Consider the following 25,449-nt stretch of genomic DNA (forward strand, 5'->3'; position numbering starts at 1 on the left):
TCATCCTCCATCTGAAGGGTCGGAATTGGATGGTATCACCAAGCCACTTTCACTTAACCAATCTGGCCCTCTCCACCACAAGAAATTTTCTCTCAGCTGTGACGGTGGTAACCCCCTGGAGGCACAATCAGCTGGGTTCTCCTTGCCGGGAATGTGATGCCATTGATTTGGATCACTTGATACGTGAATCTGTTTCACTCGGTTCGCGACGAATGTCCTCCACCTAGTGGGATCGGATTTTATCCAATGAAGTACAACCTTCGAGTCAGCCCACAGAATTGTGTTGTTGATTTTCAAATTCAAAGCTCCATTCACTCGTTCGGATAGTTTAGCCAGCAACACTGCTCCACACAGTTCCAGACGTGGTATGGTTGTAGATTTCAATGGGGCAACCTTTGTCTTTGCACATATCAAGGCTACATTCACTGCATCATCTGTAAACTCAGTGCGAAGGTAACAAACTGCAGAATATGCCTTACATGATGCATCACAAAATCCATGAATATCCATACTCCTGACAGTCCTTGTACTCCCCATAAGAAATCTGGGAACAGAAATGTCCTTCAGGAGAGAAAACTCCTTACTAATTTTTTCTCCATCCGACAAGACATGAGGCATCAAAGGGTTCATCCCAACCCCTATGATCCTTCCACAGACCTTGCATCAGAATTTTTAGGATCACGGTGGTCGGACTCAAAAAACCTAGAGGATCATAAACCTTAGCAATCTGGGATAGGAGCTGTCTTTTTGTTTGGATTTCTGTGGAAGTTTCATCAACCTGAACACTGAAGGTATCCACACATGTATTCCATAGAATTCCCAGAATTTTTGTGAACAGAGTTTTTTGGAATTGAACCAGATTTGTAGAACCTTGAAGTTCCGGGGGAAGGTCATTCATAACCGCCTTGATGTTAGAGTTCCACTTCCTCAACTGGAAGCCTCCCCTTTGCATGAGTTTTATCATTTTGTTCATCAACATCCTTGCTTCACTGATGGTTGCAGCACCGGTCAGCAAATCATCGACGTAGAAATCCTTCGATGCAATCCTTAAAACATCTGGGAATTGTTGCTCTTCATCTTGAATCAGCTGCTGAATTGTTCGAATGGCCAAGAACGGAGCACAGGTTGTACCATAAGTAACTGTAGTCAGTCTATAGTCCTTCAACTCCTCACTTGGATCGTTTCTCCACACTATGCGTTGAAACTCGGAGTGATTCCTCTGAACGAGAATCTGTCGAAACATCTTTTCTATGTCGGCGGTGAGTGCAACAGCATGCGATCTGAATCGTATAAGAACATCAAAGATATCTTCCTGGAGTCTCGGACCAGAATGCAGAATTTGATTTAGTGAGATACCTGATGACGTCTTGCACGAGGCATCGAACACCACCCTCAGTTTAGTCGTGCTGCTCTGCCCTCTCAGGACACCATGATGCGGCATATAGAAATGCTCAGTGTAATGAGTACTCACGCTTGATTCTGGAATGAGCTCCATATGACCCAGTTCTTGGTACTCGTTCATGAAGTCCACGTATTTCTTTTTGAGTTCGGGTTGGCTTGACAAACGTCTCTCCAGTGTCTTAAATCGTTTGACTGCTATGGATCTAGATTCTCCCAACTCAGCAGTTGTAGATTTGAATGGCAGACTCACTACATACCGTCCCGAATCACTTCTCTTGACATCTGTAGCGTAAATTTCCTGGCACATCATTTCATCGGACAATTCTTCTCTTTCGGCAGGGAATCGCTTCCAGTTCCCAGAACCGGTTGATAATCTCGTCCACACTGGCACTACAACACTGAGTCTGAGTGCAGCTAATTTCGAGTCCTTGTCGTGTCCCCTTAGACGGCACCCTTCCAGTCAGTATCCATCCCAGTTTTGTCCTCACTGCAAGTGGAGCTCCAGGAATTGAGAGTCGTTCCTGCTCCAGAATATCGAAGAAAACATCTGCACCTAGAATTATATCGATCGGCCTCGACTTGTAGAATTCAGGATCGGCTAGTTGAATGCCACCGAATATTCCCTCAGGAACGGATATCTCGAAGTTGGGGATTTTTGAAGACAGTTTTTCGACAACTAATGCTGTTGTTGTATGGATTTGACCCTTGCCGCAACTTGCGATGAACTTCAGATTCACTTGTGCTGTCAAAACGTCACATATTTCATCACTGACCCCTAGAATCGAATGCTTAGATTTTTTGAATATCATTCCTACTTTCTTGCAACAGTCCTTGGTTATGAGAGATGTTTGGGAGCCACTATCCAGGAGTGCTCGACATTTTACATAATCACCCCGGCACCCGCGGACATTTATGAGTGCTGTAGACAACAGTACTTGACTTGATTTTGCTTTGGAAACATTGAAAGTGCTCGACACGGCTGCTTCTTCACTCGTAGGTGTTACGACAGGAGGCTGTACCTTGAATTCATGCAAGAGAGTATGGTGCTTTCCTTTACAACACTGGCAGCGGGTTGTAAACAAACATTTTGCAGCTGAGTGATTATTCCCCAAGCAATTGCAGCATAGCTTATTTGACTTCACGAAAATCCACCTGTCGTTGAATGTCATGGATTTAAATTTGCTACAATCACTGAGCTTATGATCTTGTTTACACACTATACACAACACATTAGCTTGTTTACGAGTAGCACAGGAAAAAGCAAGTCTAGAATTGCCTTTCGACTCTTCCCTTGGTCTGGGACCATCTTGGACAGACTTTAGACACCTGGCCTGTTTTTCAAGGAAAGCTATGAATTCATCATACTCGGGATAATCTTCACCTTGACTTAGTTCCCACTGCTTGATTAGATTATCATCCAATTTTTGTTTTAGAAAGTACACCAACAGTACATTCGAGAGACCACTTACTTCAAGTCCCAAGCACTGTAGATTTCGTATTGCCTCGTTCGCCGTGTCCAGCAGTTCCAAGATGTTTCTTGAATTCGCGATTTTCACTTGTTTCAGCTGGAAGATCTTGGCGCACTGTGCATACGCGAGTTCACGCTTGTTGTCATATCTCGACTTCAAAGAATCCCACGCTTGAGAATAACTCGCACTCGTAATCGCAAATCCCGACACTAATCTCGCCGCTTCACCTTTCAGGGCCGCCTTCAGATACTGGAACTTCTGGACATCTGATAAATTGGGGTTGTTGCAGATAGAACCCTCGAGACCACTTACTTCAAGTCCCAAGCACTGTAGATTTCGTATTGCCTCGTTCGCCGTGTCCAGCAGTTCCAAGATGTTTCTTGAATTCGCGATTTTCACTTGTTTCAGCTGGAAGATCTTGGCGCACTGTGCATACGCGAGTTCACGCTTGTTGTCATATCTCGACTTCAAAGAATCCCACGCTTGAGAATAACTCGCACTCGTAATCGCAAATCCCGACACTAATCTCGCCGCTTCACCTTTCAGGGCCGCCTTCAGATACTGGAACTTCTGGACATCTGATAAATTGGGGTTGTTGCAGATAGAACCCTCGAAGATTTCCTTGAAGCTCAGCCAACCTCCGAACTCGCCCTTGAACTCCGGTAACTCGAACGTTGGCAGCTTGAGATTATTGTCCTTCGACTGAGATTTTTCACTGGGCTGGCTGAAACTATCTTCAGCCATAGACACCGAACTTCTCATCTCGCGAATTTTTCGTCTCAGCTCTACGTAGCCGTCATACTCCACTTCACCGAGGGATTCATTCGATTTCGCGATATCGCGGTAGCACCTCTCTAGATTCTGATTCAAGTTTTTTAGCTCGCGCTTGAATTCCCGTAGCAAATACACGTCATTGGATTCTAAAATGGCTGACACCTCTTCCTCCGCCGTTCGAATTTCCTTCGTCCAGAGCTTGAATTCTGAGAGCATATCACTAGATTTTGATTTCGGCATATTGGAGAACGATTTAATTCAAACAGAAACGCCACGGAAAAGAGTTGAGTTCACTCACCGATAACACTCGCTTATTTTGGTTGACTAAGTTTCCTTTCCTATCACCGAGCTGTCCGGCTTCCAAATCGAAACAAGTACACACGAAGAGCCTCCGGCTCGACGGACCATTTCTCATGGCGCTTCACAATATGCACCTGCTGATTTCTTTGGGGCTTGCTTCGCAGTCGCTTGTTCGGAATTATGAGACGACTTTTTAGAATTAGATTTAATTTCTTCAAATATAAAGCATGCGAGCTACATACATGTGCGACTTGTTACCACGATGTTTTGAACGTAACTGTTGCCATCTTACAAAACAGTAATAATGAGAATAAACGATAAAAAGGAAGAATACAAAAATAAAACGATCCCCGATCGTCCATACAGTATCGGTTCTTTCTTTTAGAAAACCATTGAAGAGCTGCTGGTGTTAATCTTAGAGGAGGTCTCAATATATTGTATCAGCATTATAGAAACCAATCAGCAAAACAAACGAAAATAAGACCGAACGACGACGAAAATAAGATATTTTTAAATATTAAATGTGCTTGAAATTATGTTTTTCTCTTTTTACTTTTAAATCCTGAAAGGAATAGCATAAGAATTCTTGGGATTGAAGCAACAGTAATATTATGCCAATTAAGAGTTTCTTAGGTAAGTTATGCAGTAATATAATTTAAAAAAATTGAATTTCGTGGGTACTTTTCCCCGTTTATGGGTTTTTATATTACAAAATTTCCCACTTAATTAAAGAAATTATTTTCTTTTTTTATATCTTCATTGAGATATATCATATGAGGCGAGGGGGAGGGGTAACTTTCAGAGAAGTTTCAGGTGTGTGATTTTCGCATTTTTGTGCAGCCAACTGTTTTATGGCCTCTTCAACGTCGTCAGGTTCCACTGTATTGAGTAATAGTTTACTAAAAGCAAACACTGAGTGTGTTTAAATGTTCAATGATACATATATAATGCAATGAAGATTACTGCGACTAAGGCCATCCTGTTTTAGGGCTTCAAAAATGTTTTGGATTTTGACATGTCCAAATGCGTAATGATATACGTATTTCGTGTAGATGAGTATTTCACGTATAAGTGTAGAGGTGAATAGTCCCCGAACTATATTGTCAAGCTCTACAAACTACACGAACTTGATAAGGCTCTGAACAAACACACATTAATCAGTTTATCATTGCAAATCCAAAAAAAGTCATGAAATCAGAAAAAAATTGTGTCGTTCATAACTCAAATTTATCAATCACATACAGAAAATTGTAGGCGCCAATACCGATTTTCTAGTCACTGTGGCGACATAGCACCAGGGATTTATCTATCAAGTTGAAAATTTGTTAATTCCAGGGCTTATTTCCGTTGAAGTCCTTATTTCGCATTTTAAATTAAAATTGAGAAAAAAGCAATGCAAACAAGTCTTACCTTCTTTTAGATTGCAGATGATGTCAGATTCAATAGAATTACACCGTATATATATTTATATACATAAACATTCTTCTCGAAATCGTATAATGATGTTGCACAATCTCTTATGAGTTTATGACAAATTACATAAACACATGCACACACACACGCAAATCACTATATTCACTTGTGTTTTCGTTAAACTAATAAGATTATCTGAGACTTGCTCAAGTACTAAATTTAATCTTTAACTACTCAAATTCTTACAGTAGGCGTTGAACTATCCTGCCATCCAATCACAGGTCCAAATTATTTTTTTTATTTTTTTGAATTGTATTTATGACTCTGCCTTAAGGACCATATTGGCTAGTCTAGGTACGTGGGGGGGGGTTAACAAATATCCCTTAAAGACAGGCGACACCATTCCTCCTCCTTTTATTTTTATTATTACGGTAACGGGAATTCGATTTCCCCGGCTTTCATAGTATACTGCTATTTCGTTTCGGCAGTGGCAAACGCACTGTAAAACGTTTCTGTCGACGCGAAATGATACAGTTCGGTTCATGCGGCGCCAAAAACCTATGTTGGAATGTTTTTTCCCTTTTTATTCTCTGTGCACGTGGAACCACTCGGCCCGACGCAATATGTAAATCGCTGGCGGCATGCTCTCACCCTCACGGGAGCTCGGCTTTGTACTGTAGGCTGGTTTTTTCCCGCATCTATGTCAGGATTGTTTTTTTTCTCCCTGAGATTGCCGGTTGTTATTTGTCAGCCGTTTTATTTATTTATTTCTTTTATGATCGTAAATGATCTTGTTTTTTTTCCTTGCAACTTTTATGGAATAAAAGCTAGAGTTCGAAATGAACTTCCGATCGTTGTTTTTTTTCTTCAGCTCAGTCGGCACGCTCTGGCCCCCAACAACCAATACCTATTTCTAGAGTAGAAGTCCTTCTGCTCTAGAAGGTATTGCAACAACCTACTTCTAGGAAAGGCCGGCTTTATGGTAACATGTATCCTGTGATCGTATGTAGACGTATTTGGAGTCATTGGAAGTAATTAAACTTTTGTACTAGGTATTTTTTCTGGAGGACTTGAGAAATCAATATCTTAATAAAAAAGTGTCATAATTTTTGCCGAAATAATTTCAGCCTGTCGGTCCGTAAGTGAGCGAAGCTTCCTCTGATTACTGTCAACTATAGGCGGAGATTGACTTGGAAGTCTGGGGGGGGGGACACGATGATGTCAATTCATATATGCGTATATACATTAGATCAGTCAACTTCACATCCCCCCCCCCGTATCTCCGCCCATGCTGTCTAAGGTTGTATAAGGTTCTTTAAAGAAAGAAAACAAAAAATGAGTAACAAGTGTGTGTACTTTTAATTACTTGTGTGGCTGACAAATCCCTTCCATCAAGATTGGTTGCTGAGTGTGCCAGACAAAAATGTCGCAAAATGCAAGCTGTACTTCAATGGGTGAATTGGCGCTGAAATCCATTGAGCTTATATTACTGGAGGGAGTATGACGCAGGGCCATAACTAGGATTTTTGTATTGTCTTGCCGCCCCCACCAATTCGGAATTCGATAATTTTATAACGGTGTTCACCTAAAAATTGCCCCCCCCCCTCCCGCGTTCTAGTACCGCCGCTGGTATGACGTCAGTGGTCTATATAATTACTTGGAAGATCACGTGACGCGTTGAATGTCAGCGCATCTCTGTTATTTTCTAATGGCATCCATAGTTGTTTAAAGGAGTTTAAAACAATAAATGAAAGAAATAATTTCAGTATCGATGATATGATTCCAAAATTAATGAAAGAGATAGTTCCAGAATTAATGAAAGAAAAAATTACAGAATTGATGAAAGAAAAAATTACAGAATTGATGAAAGAAAAAATTACAGAATTGATGAAAGAAAAAATTACAGAATTAATGAAATATAATTCCAAAATTAATGAAATATAATTCCAAAATTAATATGCAATAATTCCAGAATTAATGAAATAATTTTAGAATCAATAAAAGAATTCAGCATTAGCGAAAGAAACAAATCCAGAATTGATGAAAGCAATTATTCCATAAGTTATGAAAAATTATTCCAGAATTGTTGAAAGAAATAATTCCAGAATTAATGAAAGAAATTATTCCAGCATTAATGAAATAAATAAATTCAGAATTAATGAAAGAAATAATTTAATTTTTTTCTATCTTTAGAAGAGTTCTTTTTTTTAGTCTTTAAAAGGAAATTAAGTGCAATATTTAGAGACTAAACTACGTTTCAATGAGGAAATTGACAGGCATGAACTGTGTTATTCAATGTGTCATATGTTTTGTATGATATATATGTGTATGTGGCCTCCTTTATTCATTACAGATGATGTGAAATAAAGTAGGTAGAAATGTAATCTCTGAAAAATTTTAATCAAAATTAAATATGTGCCTATTCATGTTAAAAATATGCTTTTGTAAAAAAAGTCCTTGAATTTTTAAGTTTTACCTTGAAAAGTGCTTGAATAGTCCTTGAATTTTTTTTTGTTGGAAGAGTACGAACCATGTTGAATGGTATGTGTCATCCGTGTCGTGGTAATGACAGAATTTTCGCACCAGTATACTAATGAAGTTTGTTAGAAAATTCCTGGAGGACAAATGCTCGCAAGCTGTGCGTGTTGTTTACTAGATGTATACACAGTTGAACTTGGTTAATTCGAAGTTCAAAGTCGCTGGGAAAAAGTTCAGATTTTCAATGGTATGATCCATAAGTTGAACATAATCGGTACCAAGTGGTACACATTCTCGATGCACTCCAGCCGAACAATGTTAAAATGACCATTAAATTATTATCAAAGAAAGAGTAAGAAAATAGAAAACCAAAAGGAAAAACAGAATTTTCAAACTTTTTTTTAAGGATTTTTTGTTTAACAACTTGAATTGTTGTTTTGGCTTTTGAAACTTTTGTTTAACAAATACTGATTTCTTGTAGAATTTTTTTCAAACTAAATTTGCTCATACAAAAATCATGATTTTTTTTCCCCTCCAACTTTGAATTATCCAAAAAACTTGAAAAAAATTTAAATTAAATTAAAATCAATTTAATCAAATTTAAATTTAAAAAAAAATTATAAATTTAACTTTAAATTAAAAACTCAAGGAGAGTTCATAAAAGTTTAAATTATCCAAAATTCGAATTAACCAAGTTCTACTGTATATGCAGGGTGTATAACTAACCATAGGCATATATAAAATCTCAAGGTGGGGGGGGTGGGGTTAAATTTTTTTTTTCTTCTAAAGGTAGGGGATTACATTTTTTCCTCCAAAATAACGCTACAATCTTGGCTTGAGTGGGGGTTAGACCCCCCAAGACCTCCCCTTTGCGTACGCCATTGTAACTAACACATGACACTACAAATTATTGGCAAACCGTTGATCCTAGAGACATACTTCCAATTAGAAAAAGTTTGCGAATAACATATAGTACTCAGATCTGCCATTCATGTTGCAAGCAGTTGTATAGTTATTGAAATGAAAATTTTAACCTTTTTATGCGAACACTGTGCTCAAGAACCCAGTTACAAAGTTGTTGCCCGGTCTCTCCTGATGCCAAAAAAAAAAAATGCATGTTTCTAAGTGCAATATTCAGAGATATTTGAATTGGAGAAACGGAGGGAAATTGGGAAAAAATAGTGTTAAGTAAACCATTTTACCCACAATTAAATCATTTTTTTTTTCAAACTTTTCTCTGTTTTTGAATTTGAATATCTCAGCAAATATTACACGTAGAAACATAGAATTTGAAGACAGGGCAGCAACTTTGTAATTGGTTTCTTGAGCACGGGACACCCTGTGCCCAAGAATTTTTTTATTTTAATAGCTATACGAGTCCTTAAAACATGAATAACATATCTGAGTACCACACGTTATTTGAATACTTTTTCTAATTGGAAGTATACCTCTAGGATCAATGGTTTGCCAGTAAAATATCATGCGCCCTATTACCTATGCACCCTGTATAATAATGTTAAATCAATAAGAGTCTATTGTTTTTTCCTAAAAATTTACTGATTTCCCTCCCTGAAATTTTTCCCCCCCAAGTACCCCAAAGGAGTCCTTGGACACCTGGTTGAGAACCCCTGACTGACTGAAAATAAAGATATTGTATCAGGGAGTGTGGCGAGAAAGAGAGAGAGAGATGCTTTGAGCTTCCTATCATCCCTGCTTTGGCAGCTCCGTTCAAGCGTGTGAAGAAGCTAGAAATAGTTTTGTTGGTGGTGATAGTGGGTGTGTGTTGAAGGCAAGAGAAAAAAAAATTTTCATCTGAGTTACACATCAGCGAGTTTGGTATATTTTAAGATCTAAGACTATTTTAAAAAAGTATAAAACGATAGCTTGTGACTTGACATATCAAAAATAGGTGTTGGCAAAGTTCGAGAGCCCCTGTTCTATGGTGGGGACGCCCATGTTGATAGGATACTTGCCTAAAGTACTAAAGGATGTTTGGAGGTGTCGTTAGTTCGATAACAAATGCGTCCTTGTTAGAAACTCTCCTGACACTGAGGTAAAACAGAAACAATGACGATGTGACAACAGTAAAGATTGTCACCACAGGACGTCCCACACTGAGGCAAAGTGCAAATTGAGCTGTGTTCAGCATTCACGACACGAAACAGGGCAGCACTGTGTTTTGCTGCAAATTGAGACACGAGGTGACACTATGCTAATCGCGTATATGCGTGCACTCGTTGGCTTTGCTGTTGAGCCACAGATTTTCGTGTCCACATGATTCTTCTTATTCGGTAGGGTTTTTTAAAAATTAAACTGTCATTTTGATAGAGTTCTCATTCTCTTATGAAAAATCTTGTTTAATATCAACGTTATTTACATAACCACGGTATTATCAATTATTTCTTTAATTCCTGAATAATTTTATTTATTTCAGAGTTTTTATTAAATATTATTGTTCTTTCTCTCCAAAGTTTTGACTTTTAATTAGCTCTAAATTTTCATTTGTTATGGAGTTTTTGGATTTCATTTTGGGATTTTCATTGATACACAGAATTTTCACTTATTTTGTGATTCCAAATTTTATAATTTGTCATTAATTCTGAATTTTCATTAATTTTTATGCATCCATAATTTTTATTAATTTTTAGAGAAAAAAATCTACTTTTGTTTTTAAATAGCCTATGAAATATTTTCCATTAAATTTCTGAATTTGGCTTTAATTCCGAATATTCATTAATTATGATATTTTATTGATCGATAGAGGAATAATTTTTCATTAAATCAGAAATTTAATTACTAATTTCCCTAATTCTGGTGTTTCATTAATCTAATTTTCCATTAAATATGAATTTCCAGCAGTTATACAAATACAACGCCACAACAGGCAAAATACCCAACGAGGTGGCTGAGAAAAAGATGCCCATAACAAATATGGATGTCATATACCTCAAAAATACAGCAACCCAATTAAAAACATAATCACAAAAATTATAAACATGATAAAATACTATACAATGCCCATAATGTATTTATGGTTGTCTTATTCTAAGTATGGATAGGTTCTCGATTTACCCCAACACGTTTATCATATTTCTTTTTAAACGTGTCAATTGTGTTACAGTTTACTACCTCCGGGGGTAAGCTATTCCATTTATTGACAACCCTATTAGAGAAAAATTCTCTGCGACACCATAATCGATACTGGTGTCCCCTTGTGAAAGCAGTTGATTGGCGGTGTACTAAAAGTTCATGGTCCATCTTATCCATCCCGTTGAAATTTTGAACACTTCTATCATATCTCCTCGACACCTGCATTCATCCAATGTAAACATATTCAAAAAATGAAGTCTCTCTCCATAACTCCAGCCCTGCGTGCCAATAAGGACATGCGTAGCTCTTCTCTGCACCCCTTCAACCAAGTCTATGTCCCTCTGTAGGTATGGTCTCCAAAACCTTACTGCATACTCCAGTCTCGGACGAACTAAGCCTCGAAAGAGCGGAAGAATTACTAGGTGAACGCGAAGAGACCTTTTCGAAAATGAGACAAAGCATTCTATTCGCTTTTTTGACCACCGCTGAACAATGTTCAGAAAACCTGAGCCGCTCGTCAATGAGAATTCCCAAATCTGTGACCCTAGTTGCATCCGGTATAGTGACACCATTCAACTCGTAAGAGAACCGTGGGTTGTTCGAACCAAAATGAGCAACCATGCACTTATCAACGCTAAACGTCATGCTCCATTCATTTGCCCATGCTGCCATCCTGTTTAAGTTGGTCTGCATCAACTCCCTATTGCTTTGATTCCCGATTACCCCCATTAGCTGAACGTCATCTGTGAATTTGCTAACAATCCCATCGATACCCTGATCGAGTTTATCGAAAAAAAGTGAAAAAAGTATGGAGCCAAGGACACTTCCTTGAGGAACTCCACTTGTGACGCCTGTCCAACCAGAGAATTCCCCGTTCACCATAACTCGTTGAGACCTATCTCTTAACCACGATTCTATCCAATTCAGCAAGTTGCCCCCAATCCCAATCTCGTGTAAATGCTTCAAGAGTTTACCATGTTGGACCCGATCGAATGCCTTCTGGAAATCAAGGTAAACAACATCTACATTTTTGCTCTTACAAGTGATGTCTTAGTCAAGTGATCATAGAAGCAAAGGAGGTTAGTTACACATGACTTCCCCTTCCTGAACCCATGCTGATGATCCGACAAAACATTATTGTTGTCTATCCACTTCACAAACTGCCTTTTGATGATAATTTCCAAAATTTTTGAGAGAGAGCTCGTCAAACTCACTGGACGATAATTGGACACAGCTTCCGTATTACCCTTCTTAAATATCGGAACAACATTAGCAAGTTTCCAATCCCTTGGGACGATACCCTCAGCAACACTGCTCCTATATATCTGTGCAACTAGCCCCAACAATTCATTAGCACATTCCCTGAGGACCCTGGGGGTGAACTATCTCTGCAGTCCTTAGTAACTACTAATCCTAATGAACTACTGGTCGGAGGACTGAAGCTAAGGACCGCTTCAACTGCTAGTAGTTAAGCGGTACTATGAACTACCAGTCCTTAAGGTCACGTGATGTGAAACAGTAGTTAGAGGGGGAGAAAATTTTTGGTTTCGAGAGTAACAGATCTCTAACCAATCGGGATGCCGTTTGAAGCCTACAACAGCTACTAATTATTTAACAATCGTTTTTCCGCAGTGGGTGGTGGCAGCGATTTCATGTTTACAACTGATTGTAAACAAACTTTTTTTTTCGAGGGACTCGCCACACATTTTTGTCACCCGTGCTTTGCAATTTTTTTTACTCTAACATCGCCAGCTAGTTTAATTATTTTGTAAACGTATGAGACGTTGCATTTTTCATCTTGCGACTTTTTTTAGAATAAGATTCGGTATTTTTCTTGTCCGAGCTCATGGATCCCACTTTTGGATACTTGAAAAAGCGAGTATCTGGGACCCCAGCGGCATATAAGCGGGTCGCATACTGATGAAATCAAAATTTGAAAAAAAGAAAATTCTTACAACAAAATGCAAAATTTTAAATTAAGGTTACCGGCACTAGTTGAGCCTACGGTCGTAGTGTGCCTTTCCGGGCAGACTTTCCTTTTTTTTTTTTTTGGGGGGGGGGGCTCTTCTTGAAAGGATTATTATGCAAAATAATTATAGATTTTTGGGCCCCCAATTCGCCTCGGGGGCCCTACTTGAGGCCCCAGCTGAATACTATTTTTAATATTGAGTGCCACTTTTTTTTAAGACCAATTTGTTAAAAATGATTTTTTATTATCCATTTTTATTCCTTTTTAAATTCATTGAAACAATGAATTGCAAATTATTTTCGGAGCAACTAAAATATTAAATTATTGATAATTTATAATTAAAAGAATTAACTGCCTTGCTGCATATTGTAGTTCTATATTTTAAACTATAGGTTTCTCCTCAGTATTAAAAAATATCAGAACACGATTTTCTATGAATGAGCACTTACCTGTTAATGGAAGTGAATACTTCAATATTTAAAATATATATACGTCTATATTAAAGATCTTTCATCAATTTATCTGTTTCATATTTAGCTTCCAACAAATAATTTCACCTGATAACTTTCATTTTGACAATATATTTCATTTGAGTTGATTAGAAGATGAATGATTGATTGAAATTGATTAATAGAAACATGAATTAAATAACAACTTGCACACATGATTTGTCATACAAAAACATTTTATTTCAAACATATGTTCATAGAGAGTTATCATAATCACAATTTATTGGTTGTACTTTTCTTAGAAATCGCATCTTTCAAGAATATAATTTTTTAAGATTCATAAATTTTCATCTGCATCTTCAAATGTTGATTTACCTGAAATTAAAAAGAGGAAGAAAAAAAACACTTTTATTATGCTTATCAATATTTAAATGTACTGTATATTTTATTTCAAATTATAACACAGTCTTTAGTTGTATAAGTAGAGATAATTCGTGCACAATAGCACTTAGTCGACATTGAGTCGTCTCGCCACCATTTTATCACAGTAGGATCCAAAATGTATAAACTGTGTTTTGCAAGGGAGGCCTGGCGTTCCACATAGATGCACATGTTCATGTCTAGATGTATTTACCTAGGGCTTGGAGCAACTAAATCTTAAGAGCTCCGAAATCTTAAGAGCCAACATTGCAAAAAAAAAAATTCATACTGACACCTAAAATTTTCTATGCAGATCATAAAATATTTGGAGTTTATGTCTGAATCTTCCAACATGTCAAGATCATCACTAAGTGCTGAAAAAGTTGAATATAATTTTTTTTTACTTCGGATTATTTCTTCTAAAAATATGCTTGGCTTCCAAAAAATTTGGCCCGCGCCTTTTTCAATTTTTCGAGCCATGTTTCTACCCTAAAATTTTGGTCAGACAGATGAAGTGCAAAAACCCATTGGCACGCAGCTTACTATATATTTTCACTCTACTCTTTCAGCTTTGCTCTAAAACACATCCTTAGCAACCTCTTGTGGATTGGGGAACCCCTATTTAAATTAACATAGAAATTTTGCAGTGTTGTATGGTCTCACTAGTTAAAAAGTATGATATTATTTGTCGTCAAGTATATTGTTTTAATATTTTCATTCACAAAATTTGCTCATCAGTAAATATAACACGTTTTTCAAAGAATTAATATTGCTTTTCAGTTAGTAAAGCTTCTAAAAGTTTTTTTTTAATGTCCTCCCTCTCATTTATATAGCCAAGACAAGTTTTTCAACAGTACATGTTTTTACTTGCACTGGTCAAATTTTGAGTGGTATAGGTAGCCATTAAGAAATCGTCTATCTTAATTTCCTCAATTCAATTATGTCAAAAACAGTTGTTCTTTCAATAGTATCTGAAAAAATTATTATAAAGATAATTACTCATAGCAAGATATTTCTCGAGAGAAACCAATAAGGTATGGACTAAAAACAATGCCACCTTTCCCCCTTGCTTATTTTGTTTTTGCACATATAAAATGTGTCGCTGAAATTACAATAATTTCAGAGGGAAGTATGTTTCTGTTGAGTTTTATATTGAGAAATATTCAAGTGATTGTACAGTTTACAATTTTTATGAATTTTCTCAACTTAAAATTGAATGTGTATAAAATAGGTTATTTTAATCATGGTGCAACATAAATAAGACACTGAAATACAACATTTCTTAATAAACATGTGAATTTATGTAATACAGCCTCTCCGAAACGCTATTATGATTATGATCTGATACAACGTCAAAATTCTGTGGGTGGGATGGTGGTGTTAAATCGGGTTCGACTGTATTTGTTCCACTAGGGTTGTTGATACAAATGAAATCAGTGAAAATGATGATTGTTAAAATTTATGTCATTAAATCATGCATGGAAATATTTCATTTTACATGAAAATAATAATGGAAACTGTTGCTCAAAGTCAAATACAAAGAATTAAAATTACCTTTGTTTGCTCTGGGAGAATTGTTTCGTAACCTTAAAAACCTTCACATTACTTCGTAGCTACCTACAGCCAAGTTCCTGGGAAACAAAATTTTTCAGAGTTAGAAAAGTCTCACAAATGTATATACACTAATATATATATAATCTCTCAGCTGTTTACTAACAACATTGTTAAAAAATAAATGCTTGTTAAAAGTTTCACTTCCATAACATCTCAAAATGTTATATTTTAAAGTTCTTAAATATTCGACATGGAAATTTGTTTTCTGTGTTTACCCATACACACAAAATCAAAAACAATTTTTGGCAAAAAATTAAATTTGAACACACACAGCAAGGCCATAACCCAAATACTGAAGTAGTAATACGTTTCGAACACTAATCTGCTTCCTCTAGTTATAATGTATATACCTCAATAAAAACTGTGCCTGAAATTCCAACTTTGTTTTTTAGTCCAATTGTACGAATTTCATTTTTCATATCAACAAAACAATATAATGATTCCTTATTAAATATTCCTCATCTCATAGCGAGTTACAGAGTGCAATTTTTCAGGAAGTGGCACATGATTTTTTTCTCAAAATTTAACTTCCACTAAGTATTACAATATTGTTCATTTGAACAGTTCAAAATATCAAATCTATATTTTAATCCTTTAGTGCACGAGTTTTACAAAAATTAATATTTAACATTACTGCCAATTTTTACCATGCTTTATTTCAATTTCACCATTACTCATCACAAAAAAATTATTAAATTTTTTGTCATTTAGGTGCTATAATTTATTATCAATGAATTGTAGCTTATTAGTTACTTTGTGCATTGAAGGGAGGTTGATCTAAAACACAAATTTTCAATTTCCTTATTTATAGGCGATTATTCATAGCATAGTCATCCAAGCACAATTTTTATTGTGCCAACAATATTCAAATTATTTATTTACACACATGCTCAATTTATTTAGACATAATTTTTCATTGAAAAAAATTAATACGGCAAAAAACATAGAATGTAAAATTTCAATCTGATATTATCGTAATTGCAGATTTATGTTTCATTTGCCATGTAAATATTTTCAATACAATCCAAAGTATACATGGGCTATTTGATATTTTTCAGCATTACCAAATGGGATCCACTGCCCTATTGATTGCGTGACATTATGTCCATTTATATTTTTAAATAACGCATTTACCGAGCAAAAAAATATTAAGAAAATTTCTAAACACTCTTCTTATATAGTTCGATAGCAATAAAATAATTCTTACCTCAGTAATGAACATGCTAGCACTTCGTCGTGGCTTCGATCGCCGATGTCAACATCTAGTTTTGCAGGATATAATGATGAATCACTTCAACTTTGATGACATCGAAGACATAATCTAAGTTTTATCTGTCATTATTTTCGAAAAAAAACAGCATATTTCATCACTAAATATCACAGCGAGAACTCGCGGCCAGAGACGAAATTTCCTCTTTTCCAAGATGGCCGCCGTGAACTACTTTTCTTGCTGCTTTAGGACTGGTGCTAGGCAGTCCTTAGCAGCGGTCCTAAGTAACTACTAAAAAAAAGTCCTTAGCTTAGAGATAGTATCGAAAAGTCGAACTACTGGCCAGCTAAGGACTTTTCGGCGCTCAACTACTTTTTTTCCGCTAAGGACCGCAGAGATAGTTCACCCCCTGGTTAGCCTGATGCGCTAGCTTTGGCCTCGGATTCAGCCGAAACGGGAGGCCTGGATTAGCCCCGTCTGGGTCAATCGGCTGGTCGCCTCGGTGGCTAAAGGGGTTACACTACTGGGCAGGTAGAGGGGCCGGGCCTGCCGGACGTCGTTGAGGTTTGTTGGTGCTGCTTCACGGCGATCTTGGATCTTGAACGCGTCTGCTCGCCTGCTTCGGTGGTGTATAGCTCCTACCTAACCTGGCGTTGCTACTAACCTTCATCGGTTACGTGTGCGCGTCCCCTTGTAGGGCTCCATGGTGGGCATGGTCGGTAGGGGCCGAACACATTATCTCCTAAATGGGGAAAAATCAAAATGCACCAAAACGTCAAAGAACTGCTATGAGCGAAACTATTGTCACTGATCCTGCTCCTACTGTTTCATTTTTCTTCCTGCATTGTACTGACACTGATAAACCTCTGGCCAAAGCATCACCATTCTTAATAGACAAAGCTCTCTACGGCGCAATAGGCACATTAAAATCAGTGAAGGCTCTTCGTTCAGGAGACCTTCTCATTGAAACTAACACACCTAAACAATCCGAACTCGTTCAAAAGCTCACATCTCTCGGAGACATTCCAATAATAGTCAAAATCCATCCCACGTTGAATTATTCACGTGGTGTGATTTCAGATACTAACTTGATTAATATGGATGAAGAACTACTAACAGAGGAGCTGGCGTCTCAAGGCGTAACATCTGCCAAACATATCATGAGCCGCAAAGATGGCAATCCAGCTCCATCACGTAACATAATTCTGACATTCTCATCACCGACATTGCCGAAAGATATTAAGATAGGCTATTATAGTCTCAAAATCCGCCCATACATACCTAACCCCGTAAGATGTTTCAACTGCCAGAAATTCGGTCATTCACAAACGGCGTGCCGCAGTCAACCCACCTGCGCCAAATGCGGTGAGAAGGACCACATTTCGGACAACTGCACTTCAACATTATTCAAGTGCGTCAATTGCGGTGGCATTCACCCCGCATTTGACAGAAAGTGTCCGAAATGGAATGAAGAAAAAGAGATCCAGAAGATCAAGGTCCTTAATAACATCTCGTATATCGAAGCACGTCGTCGCATAACATCTAACCAAGCTCCAATCGTTGGTAAATCATACGCCAATACGACTTCACAATCACCGACTACTAACAAGATTAACAGTGTAACAAAAGTTTCTATTACAACTCAGACCGAACCAATTGCTAACACATCCACTCAAACTTCATCCAATCAACCATGCAATAGTTGTGGCTGCTGTTACTCCGCTGGATTCCGGAGGGAGTCCACTACCTCCGAAGAAGAGGCAGGAAAAGCAACAGCGAAAACATTCAAAATATCTACTGGTACCAAACCGAAAATTAGTTCTGGAAATAAAACAAAAAAGAAACCTTTCAAAACGGGGTATTCCAAAAAAGCCATACAGAGAGCATTGACACATCCCACCATTAAAAATGTGTCACTTATCGATGACACATCGATTGGTGACATGGATTTTGACAATCCTACAGAATCCGGTACTACCCGCCGCAAGATTGACCGGAATAAATTTAAGGACCTTGAACCGTCTACTTCTATTTGAAATTGAAATTTATGGCCAACATAATTCAATGGAACATTCGTGGTCTTAGATCCAATTATGAAGATCTCAAGGATTTGATCAATCGTTATCATCCTGTTTGCGTGGCACTCCAGGAAACTTTTACGAAGCCCTCGGAGACATGGAACATCAGGCGACATTCCCTGTTCCGTATTGATTACGATGACGGGAGTAGAGCCTGCCGCGGTGTTGCTCTGCTGGTTCCACATTACGTGTCGTCGCGCGTTCTAACGCTGCGCACGAACCTGCAAGCCATCGCGGTGGAAATCTCTACAGGCCTAAGAATTACCATCTGTACCATTTATTTGCCACCAAATGACACCATCTTACAGAGAGATCTAGAAGATCTGATTGATCAATTACCTCCACCATTTTTTCTTCTTGGAGACTTCAATGCACATAACCTGATATGGGGTTCTAACAGCAACACCCCACGTGGCGAAATGGTTGAACGGCTGTTAGAAGACATGGACCTCGCCATCATGAATGATGGCAGTTTCACTCATTTTCATGCCCCAAACAATAGTTTCACTGCAATAGATCTATCCTTATGTTCACCCTCACTCTTGCCCAACTGGTCCTGGTCGGTTGATCCGGACCTCCACGGGAGCAATCATTTTCCTCTAGTGGTTAAGTGCCTTGATCGAAGCCATAGCATACCTGAGGGTCCTCCTCGGTGGAAGCTTGTGGCCGCCCGATGGGCAGACTTCACGGAGGATATGGTTTCGCAACCCGACGTCGACCACTGTGTCGACCTTGTGACCAGTTGTATCATCTCTGCAGCAAATGAAACAATACCCAAAGTCTCCTCGAAACTTCCTAAATTTCCTAAACCTTGGTGGAACCACGAATGTAATCTTACTATTAAAGCACAAAAGAAAGCGTGGAGTAGGTTCCGGCGGTATCCTACCCATGACAACAAGTTGGCGTTTTTAAAAGCAAAGGCGATAGCGAGAAGAACCAGGCGCCAGGCTCAACGCGAGTCCTGGCAAAAGTTTACCACGGGAATCAATTCATCTACTTCATCGAAAGTCATTTGGGACCGGATCCGAAAAATCAATGGTCATTATCAGTCTCATCCAATCACCATTTTAAACACCAATGGCACTATCATCAGCGATGTGAGGGATATTGCGGATACCATCGCCGCCCATTTCGCCACTGTCTCCAGTGATGCGAACTATCCCCCATCGTTTCATCCCATTAAATCATCGGCCGAACGTACATCGTACACCTTCCGGCCTTTTACACCGGAGGGGTACAACTCATTGTTCACCCTTCATGAACTGACGACGGCCTTGCAGCGAAGTCCTGACTCAGCTGTAGGGCCCGACGCCATTCATTATTCCATGATTCGGCATCTCTCATCTGAATCACTCTCACATTTACTCATATTATTTAATCGGATCTGGGTCAGTCATTCATTTCCTGACACCTGGCGAGCAGCCATTGTTCTTGCATTCCCGAAGCCTGGCAAAAATCCTCAGCAACCTAATAGTTACCGACCTATTGCTTTGACCAGTTGTCTATGTAAGCTCATGGAACGCATGGTCAACTATCGCCTTATGCACTACCTTGAGGTTAACAATATTTTATCGAAACATCAAAGCGGCTTTAGACGGTTCAGGTCCACAACATGCAATTTGTTACGGCTTGAGACATCAATAAGACAAGCATTTGTGAAGAGGGAGCATATGCTAGCCATATTTTTCGACATAGAAAAGGCCTACGACCGTACTTGGAGGCACGGAATTCTTTCCGACCTCTATAATAGGGGCTTGCGGGGCAACTTGCCCATTTTCATTAAGAACTTTCTTGCTCGCCGCATCTTTCAGGTACGGATCGGAAGCACGTTATCAGCTCCCTAAATTCAAGAACAAGGTGTACCTCAAGGTAGCATTTTAAGTGTAACACTTTTTATTTTAAGACTCAACGGGGTGTTGAACCAACTCCCGTTGTCTGTCACTGGCGCACTCTACGTGGATGATCTGTTGATATCTTACCAATCAGTGAATATGAGGTCAGCCGAGAGACAATTACAAACCGCTCTCAACAAGATCAGCAAGTGGGCTCATAATAACGGCTTTTCATTCTCCGCTGACAAGACTGTTGCTATGCACTTTTGTCGGCGTCGAGACCTACATGATGACCCACAATTGTTTCTCAATAACAATCTAATACCTATTGTAGAAAATACTAAATTCCTCGGCATCACATTTGACAAGAAACTCACTTTCAAACCTCAAATTGCGCAATTAAGAGCTCGTTGCATGAAGACGATGAACCTCTTGAAGGTCATCTCTTCTACATCGTGGGGAGCTGACCGTAAGTCGCTCCTCCACTTATACAAAGCTTTAATAAGATCGAAGCTCGACTACGGCTCCATTGTATACGGGTCGGCACCTCGGAGCTATCGGAGTGTGCTCGACCCAGTCCACCATCTCGCCCTGCGGATTTGTTCTGGAGCTTTCCGGACGTCTCCAATGGAGAGCCTGTATGTCGATGCAACGAGCCATCACTGACATCAAGACGCCAACAACTTTCCTTGAAATATTTTATCAAGATGAAGTCTTTTCCAGATCATCCACTTCATCGTGTCACTTTTAATCCCTCATTTCATAGACTATTTGCTGCTCGACCTTCATGTGTTCCATCGTACGGTCTTCGTATGAGGGCACTTGTGGAGGAACTAGAATTAGACATCAGTCGTGTGGCCCCAGTTGCTTGGCAACTGGCACCATGGGAGCAGTCTCTGCCAGATGTCTCTCTTTCATTATCATTATACCCTAGAGCCACCACAGCAGATGTCATATATCGACAGATATTCTTTAGGCACAGGGGTAGGTACAACAGGTACTTCCCCATATATACCGACGGCTCCAAGAGCCCTGGCCATGTCGGTTGTGCCTACATCTGCTGTGAGGAGACATCTTTCAAACTTCCAGACACATTGACTATATATTCGGCAGAGCTGTACGCAATCCTTCAGGCTCTACGTCATATACGACTCAAACGCCACCGACGATGCATTATCTATAGCGACTCTCTCAGCGCATTACAAGCACTGTGTTCCTGTACGTTTCACACTCATCCATTCATTCATTCCATTTTTCATGAACTGCATTACCTCATTCATCATGGTACCACAGTAAAATTTTACTGGGTACCAGGTCATGTAGGAATACCGGGCAACGAAAAAGCAGACACCGCAGCTCGAACAACAACCAACATTGATAATAGCCTTTTGGTACGTGCCAGTGACCACTTCTCAATCCTCCGGGAAGTGATGCATCACCGCTGGCAGGACCATTGGAACAATCAAATTAATAACAAATTACATGCCATCAAGCCCACACTTGGCCATTGGCGTTCGAGCTGCAGAACTAACCGAAAGGAGGAAGTTCTTCTTGCCCGGTTGCGCATAGGACACAGTCGTATCACACAATCATATCTTTTATTACGAGAGAGTCAGCCACAGTGCCCACATTGTCAAAGTCCATTAACCATTGCTCATGCTTTTACTTGTTCACATCATCGTCATCATTTTACGACCGCTTTTGGTCAAAGTCATCTTTCACTTCATGACATTTTAAATGACCACAGCGATGCATCTCGCATTTTTAAATTCATCAAAGCCATTGGTTTTTATAACAAATTATAGATTTTTACGATTCATGTCATTTTTTTATGCTTTACGTTGCTTTTTATCATGCATGATTTTAGTATTTTGACGTGACAAAAGGATGATTTTTCTTATTTTTATAGTTTGTTTTGGCGCAGTTTGACCAAATTGGTCCTTGCGCCGGAAAATTTAAAATCCAATCCAATCCATTGCTCATGCTTTTACTTGTTCACATCATCGTCATCATTTTATGACCGCTTTTGGTCAGAATCATCTTTCACTTTGTGACATTTTATCTGACCATTGCGATGCATCTCGCATTTTTAAATTCATCAAAGCCATTGGTTTTTATAACAAATTATAGATTTTACAATTCATGTCATTGTTTTATGTTTCATGTTGCTTTTTATCATGCATAGTTTTAGTTTTTGACATGACAAAAGGACATTTTTCTTATTTTTATATTTGTTTTGGCGCAGTTTGACCAAATTGGTCCTTGCGCCAATAAACCCAAAATCCAATCCAATCTCCCTGCAGCACTCAATCAACTCTGCCGGGAATTGCCCCGGATCACGACACGCACGTTACCACTCTGGTTTCTGCTCTTCAAGCGTCCTGCGCATCCACTCTCGGAGTCAAGTTACCCCCAACCTTCACGCAGGGCATACGCTGGTGGTCCCCCCAACTTTCGACAGAGAAAAGGGCCATCAGAGCCCTGGAGAGGCGCATCTCCAGATGCAAAAGGCGCCAACAAGACACGACGGAAGAAACTCTCTCCCTGCGACAACTTCGCGCCAATTTCAAACGGTTGGTTAAACGTACTCGGATCGAATCCTGGAGAAAGCTCTGCACGACGACAAACACAACATTCGGAACACCTTACAAAGCTATCTTTCGTTCAAAGAAACCGCCGCCATCGCCTCCTACGGCTCATCCCCATCTCTCAGCAAAAGAACTGGCAGCCATGCAGCTCAGGGACTTTTTTCCCGACGTGGAGACAAACATACACATCCAAGCACCGACAATCAATACACACCATGAGCCGCCTTTCCACCCACAGGAGGTCCTCCGCATAGCAAAGGCACTGAAACTCAACAAGGCGTCCGGTCCAGACGGGCTCTCCAACAGAATTGTACAGACGTTTGTCCAGACAATGTTGGACTACTGGACAGGAGTGTGCAACAAGTGCCTGGATTTTTCCCTGTTCCCATCCATCTTCAAAAAGGGCCGCCTGGTACTTGTACCTAAACCTGGTTCCGCACTAACAACGTCATCCCGGCCTATCACGCTGACCTCGAATCTGGGCAAGATACTGGAAAAACTAATCGCACAGAGGCTGACGTTTTACTTGGAGTAAGGAGAGGCGCTTCATCCGATGCAATTCGGCTTCAGGGCAGGAAGATCAGCAGACGACGCCCTTCGCCACCTGCTGACTTCGATCGAGGCAAACCGCAGGGATAATCTCCTTACGGCAGTCATATCGCTGGACATCAAGGGAGCCTTTAATAACGTACGCCACGAGAAAGTCATCAGCGCCATCCGTAACCTTGATATCCCAGCCCCATTTAGTGCGCTACTAGAGGATATCCTGCCGGACAGAGAGGTCACCCTGTCTACGGACATGGGCGAGGTATCACGCACTTTAGTGCGTGGCTGCCCGCAAGGTTCATGCACCGGTCCGGCCTTCTGGAACCTCGCATTCGATCCTCTTCTTCACTCATCGTTCCCCCTTCCCCCTGGCACAAAGGCATTCCTTCAAGCCTATGCCGACGACCTGGTGCTAGTCCTAGCCGCTCGCCAATGTCACGTAACTGGGACGCATCGTTCTCCCTACGATCTCCAGATGGCTCCAGGAAAACGACCTTCAGGTGGAACCATCCAAATCACTGGTCCTGTGGCCAAACAAGCGCCTGAAGAAGCCCTCGTTCAAACTGAACAACGTCAGGCTAAAGCATGCCTCATCAATTAAGGTTCTAGGGATAATTATTGATAAGAACTTTAACTTCCTGTCGTACTTGCAGAAGAAGACGGCAAAGATGCTCAAAGACTTCAGGCGCCTCTCAGGCTCGAATTGGGGCTACGGCAAGGAGTTCCGGAATACCCTCTATCGTCAGATAATTGTCAGGCAAGTGGCCTACGGTGCATCCATATGGTATTCCGACCCCGGCGTCAGGCTCTCAAGGGCGGTTCAGGCTCTTCAGCGCCCGCACCTCCTGTTCATCACTCGAGCATACAGGTCCACGTCGAACAAGGTACTCCAGCTGGCCACCCACAACCCTCCTCTGGGCCTCGTTCTGCAAGCGGAGAATCGCCAGGTTCGGCTGCTTAGGTTCAGGGAAGACGTCACGTTTTTTAACGCGAGATTCCTGGCCGACAGGTTTGAACGCCCGGTCCCCAGCGTTCCCCAGCACCCGTCAAAGGAGCTGCCCACGAACCAAATTGCTCTTTTCCAGGCGCCATTCAACGAACAACAGTGGCAGATCTTCACAGATGGCTCCAAGAACTCCGACGGCGTGGCCTCTGCATTCGTGGCATTCCGCAACCATGTCCGAGTACAAGACTGGAGCTCCCGACTCAACAATTTCAACTCGATCTTCCAAGCCGAGATCTTTGCCATTCTCCAAGCGGTCCGCTTCGCTTCATCATGCTCTGAACCTTCTATGATCTTCACTGACAGCCTCTCTACCCGTTCAACCGAACCCAACTGGTGAACGACACTCGCAATACCCTCCTCCTGCACCCACGCATACGCCTTTCATGGATTAAAGCCCACCAAGGATTTAAAGGCAACGAGGAGGCCGACACCCTAGCAAAAAGCGCCACGACAGCCACTTCTGCCATCACTCTCCCGCTGCCAGCTTCGCACGCGAAGTCACATTTTGCTTCGCTGGTCCTCCGCAGGTGGCAACTCATATGGAATGCGGAGGAGACTTCCACCAACGTTAACCTCATTGTCCCAACGGTCTCACGTGGTCGGGAGGTGTGGTCAAGGACGAAAATCATCTTTTACACGGAACATGGTCCCTTCCCGACGTACTTGAAGAGGTTTAAGGCCTCGAATAACCACTTCTGCGCCTGCGGGGGAATCGGCGATCTCCATCACTACGTTTCCATATGTACCCTTACGGAATCGTACCACTCCTTCTTCTTGGGAGACTGGAGCGTGCACCAATATGCATGGAAACG

At 40.2% G+C, this 25,449-nt stretch overlaps 3 protein-coding genes and 1 long non-coding RNA gene across 4 annotated transcripts; 1 reads left to right on the plus strand and 3 right to left on the minus strand.

The window, feature by feature from the left end:
* LOC149074092 (uncharacterized) lies at positions 1-510 on the minus strand. The gene has a single exon (XM_089247319.1). It carries the CDS (start codon positions 508-510, stop codon positions 1-3), a length of 510 nt encoding a protein of 169 aa, XP_089103445.1.
* A 73-nt stretch (positions 511-583) lies between these two features.
* LOC149074093 (uncharacterized) lies at positions 584-1,711 on the minus strand. The gene has a single exon (XM_089247320.1). The coding sequence runs from the start codon at positions 1,709-1,711 to the stop codon at positions 584-586; it is 1,128 nt and encodes a 375-aa protein (XP_089103446.1).
* Positions 1,712-13,595: 11,884 nt separating this feature from the next.
* LOC149074094 (uncharacterized) lies at positions 13,596-16,709 on the minus strand. Its single transcript, XR_016194459.1, has 3 exons — positions 16,585-16,709; positions 15,318-15,394; positions 13,596-13,718 (listed from the first exon to the last, which is right to left on the minus strand). It is a non-coding gene; the product is annotated as an uncharacterized LOC149074094 (long non-coding RNA).
* Positions 16,710-24,299: 7,590 nt separating this feature from the next.
* On the plus strand, positions 24,300-24,974 carry LOC149074095 (uncharacterized). The gene has a single exon (XM_089247321.1). It carries the CDS (start codon positions 24,300-24,302, stop codon positions 24,972-24,974), a length of 675 nt encoding a protein of 224 aa, XP_089103447.1.
* Positions 24,975-25,449: the final 475 nt, after the last annotated feature.

Source organism: Pholcus phalangioides, unplaced genomic scaffold (genome assembly GCF_987345545.1).
Source record: "Pholcus phalangioides strain wild (caught in Gottingen) unplaced genomic scaffold, Ppha-v1.0 ptg000017l_1, whole genome shotgun sequence".
NCBI lineage: Eukaryota > Metazoa > Arthropoda > Arachnida > Araneae > Pholcidae > Pholcus > Pholcus phalangioides.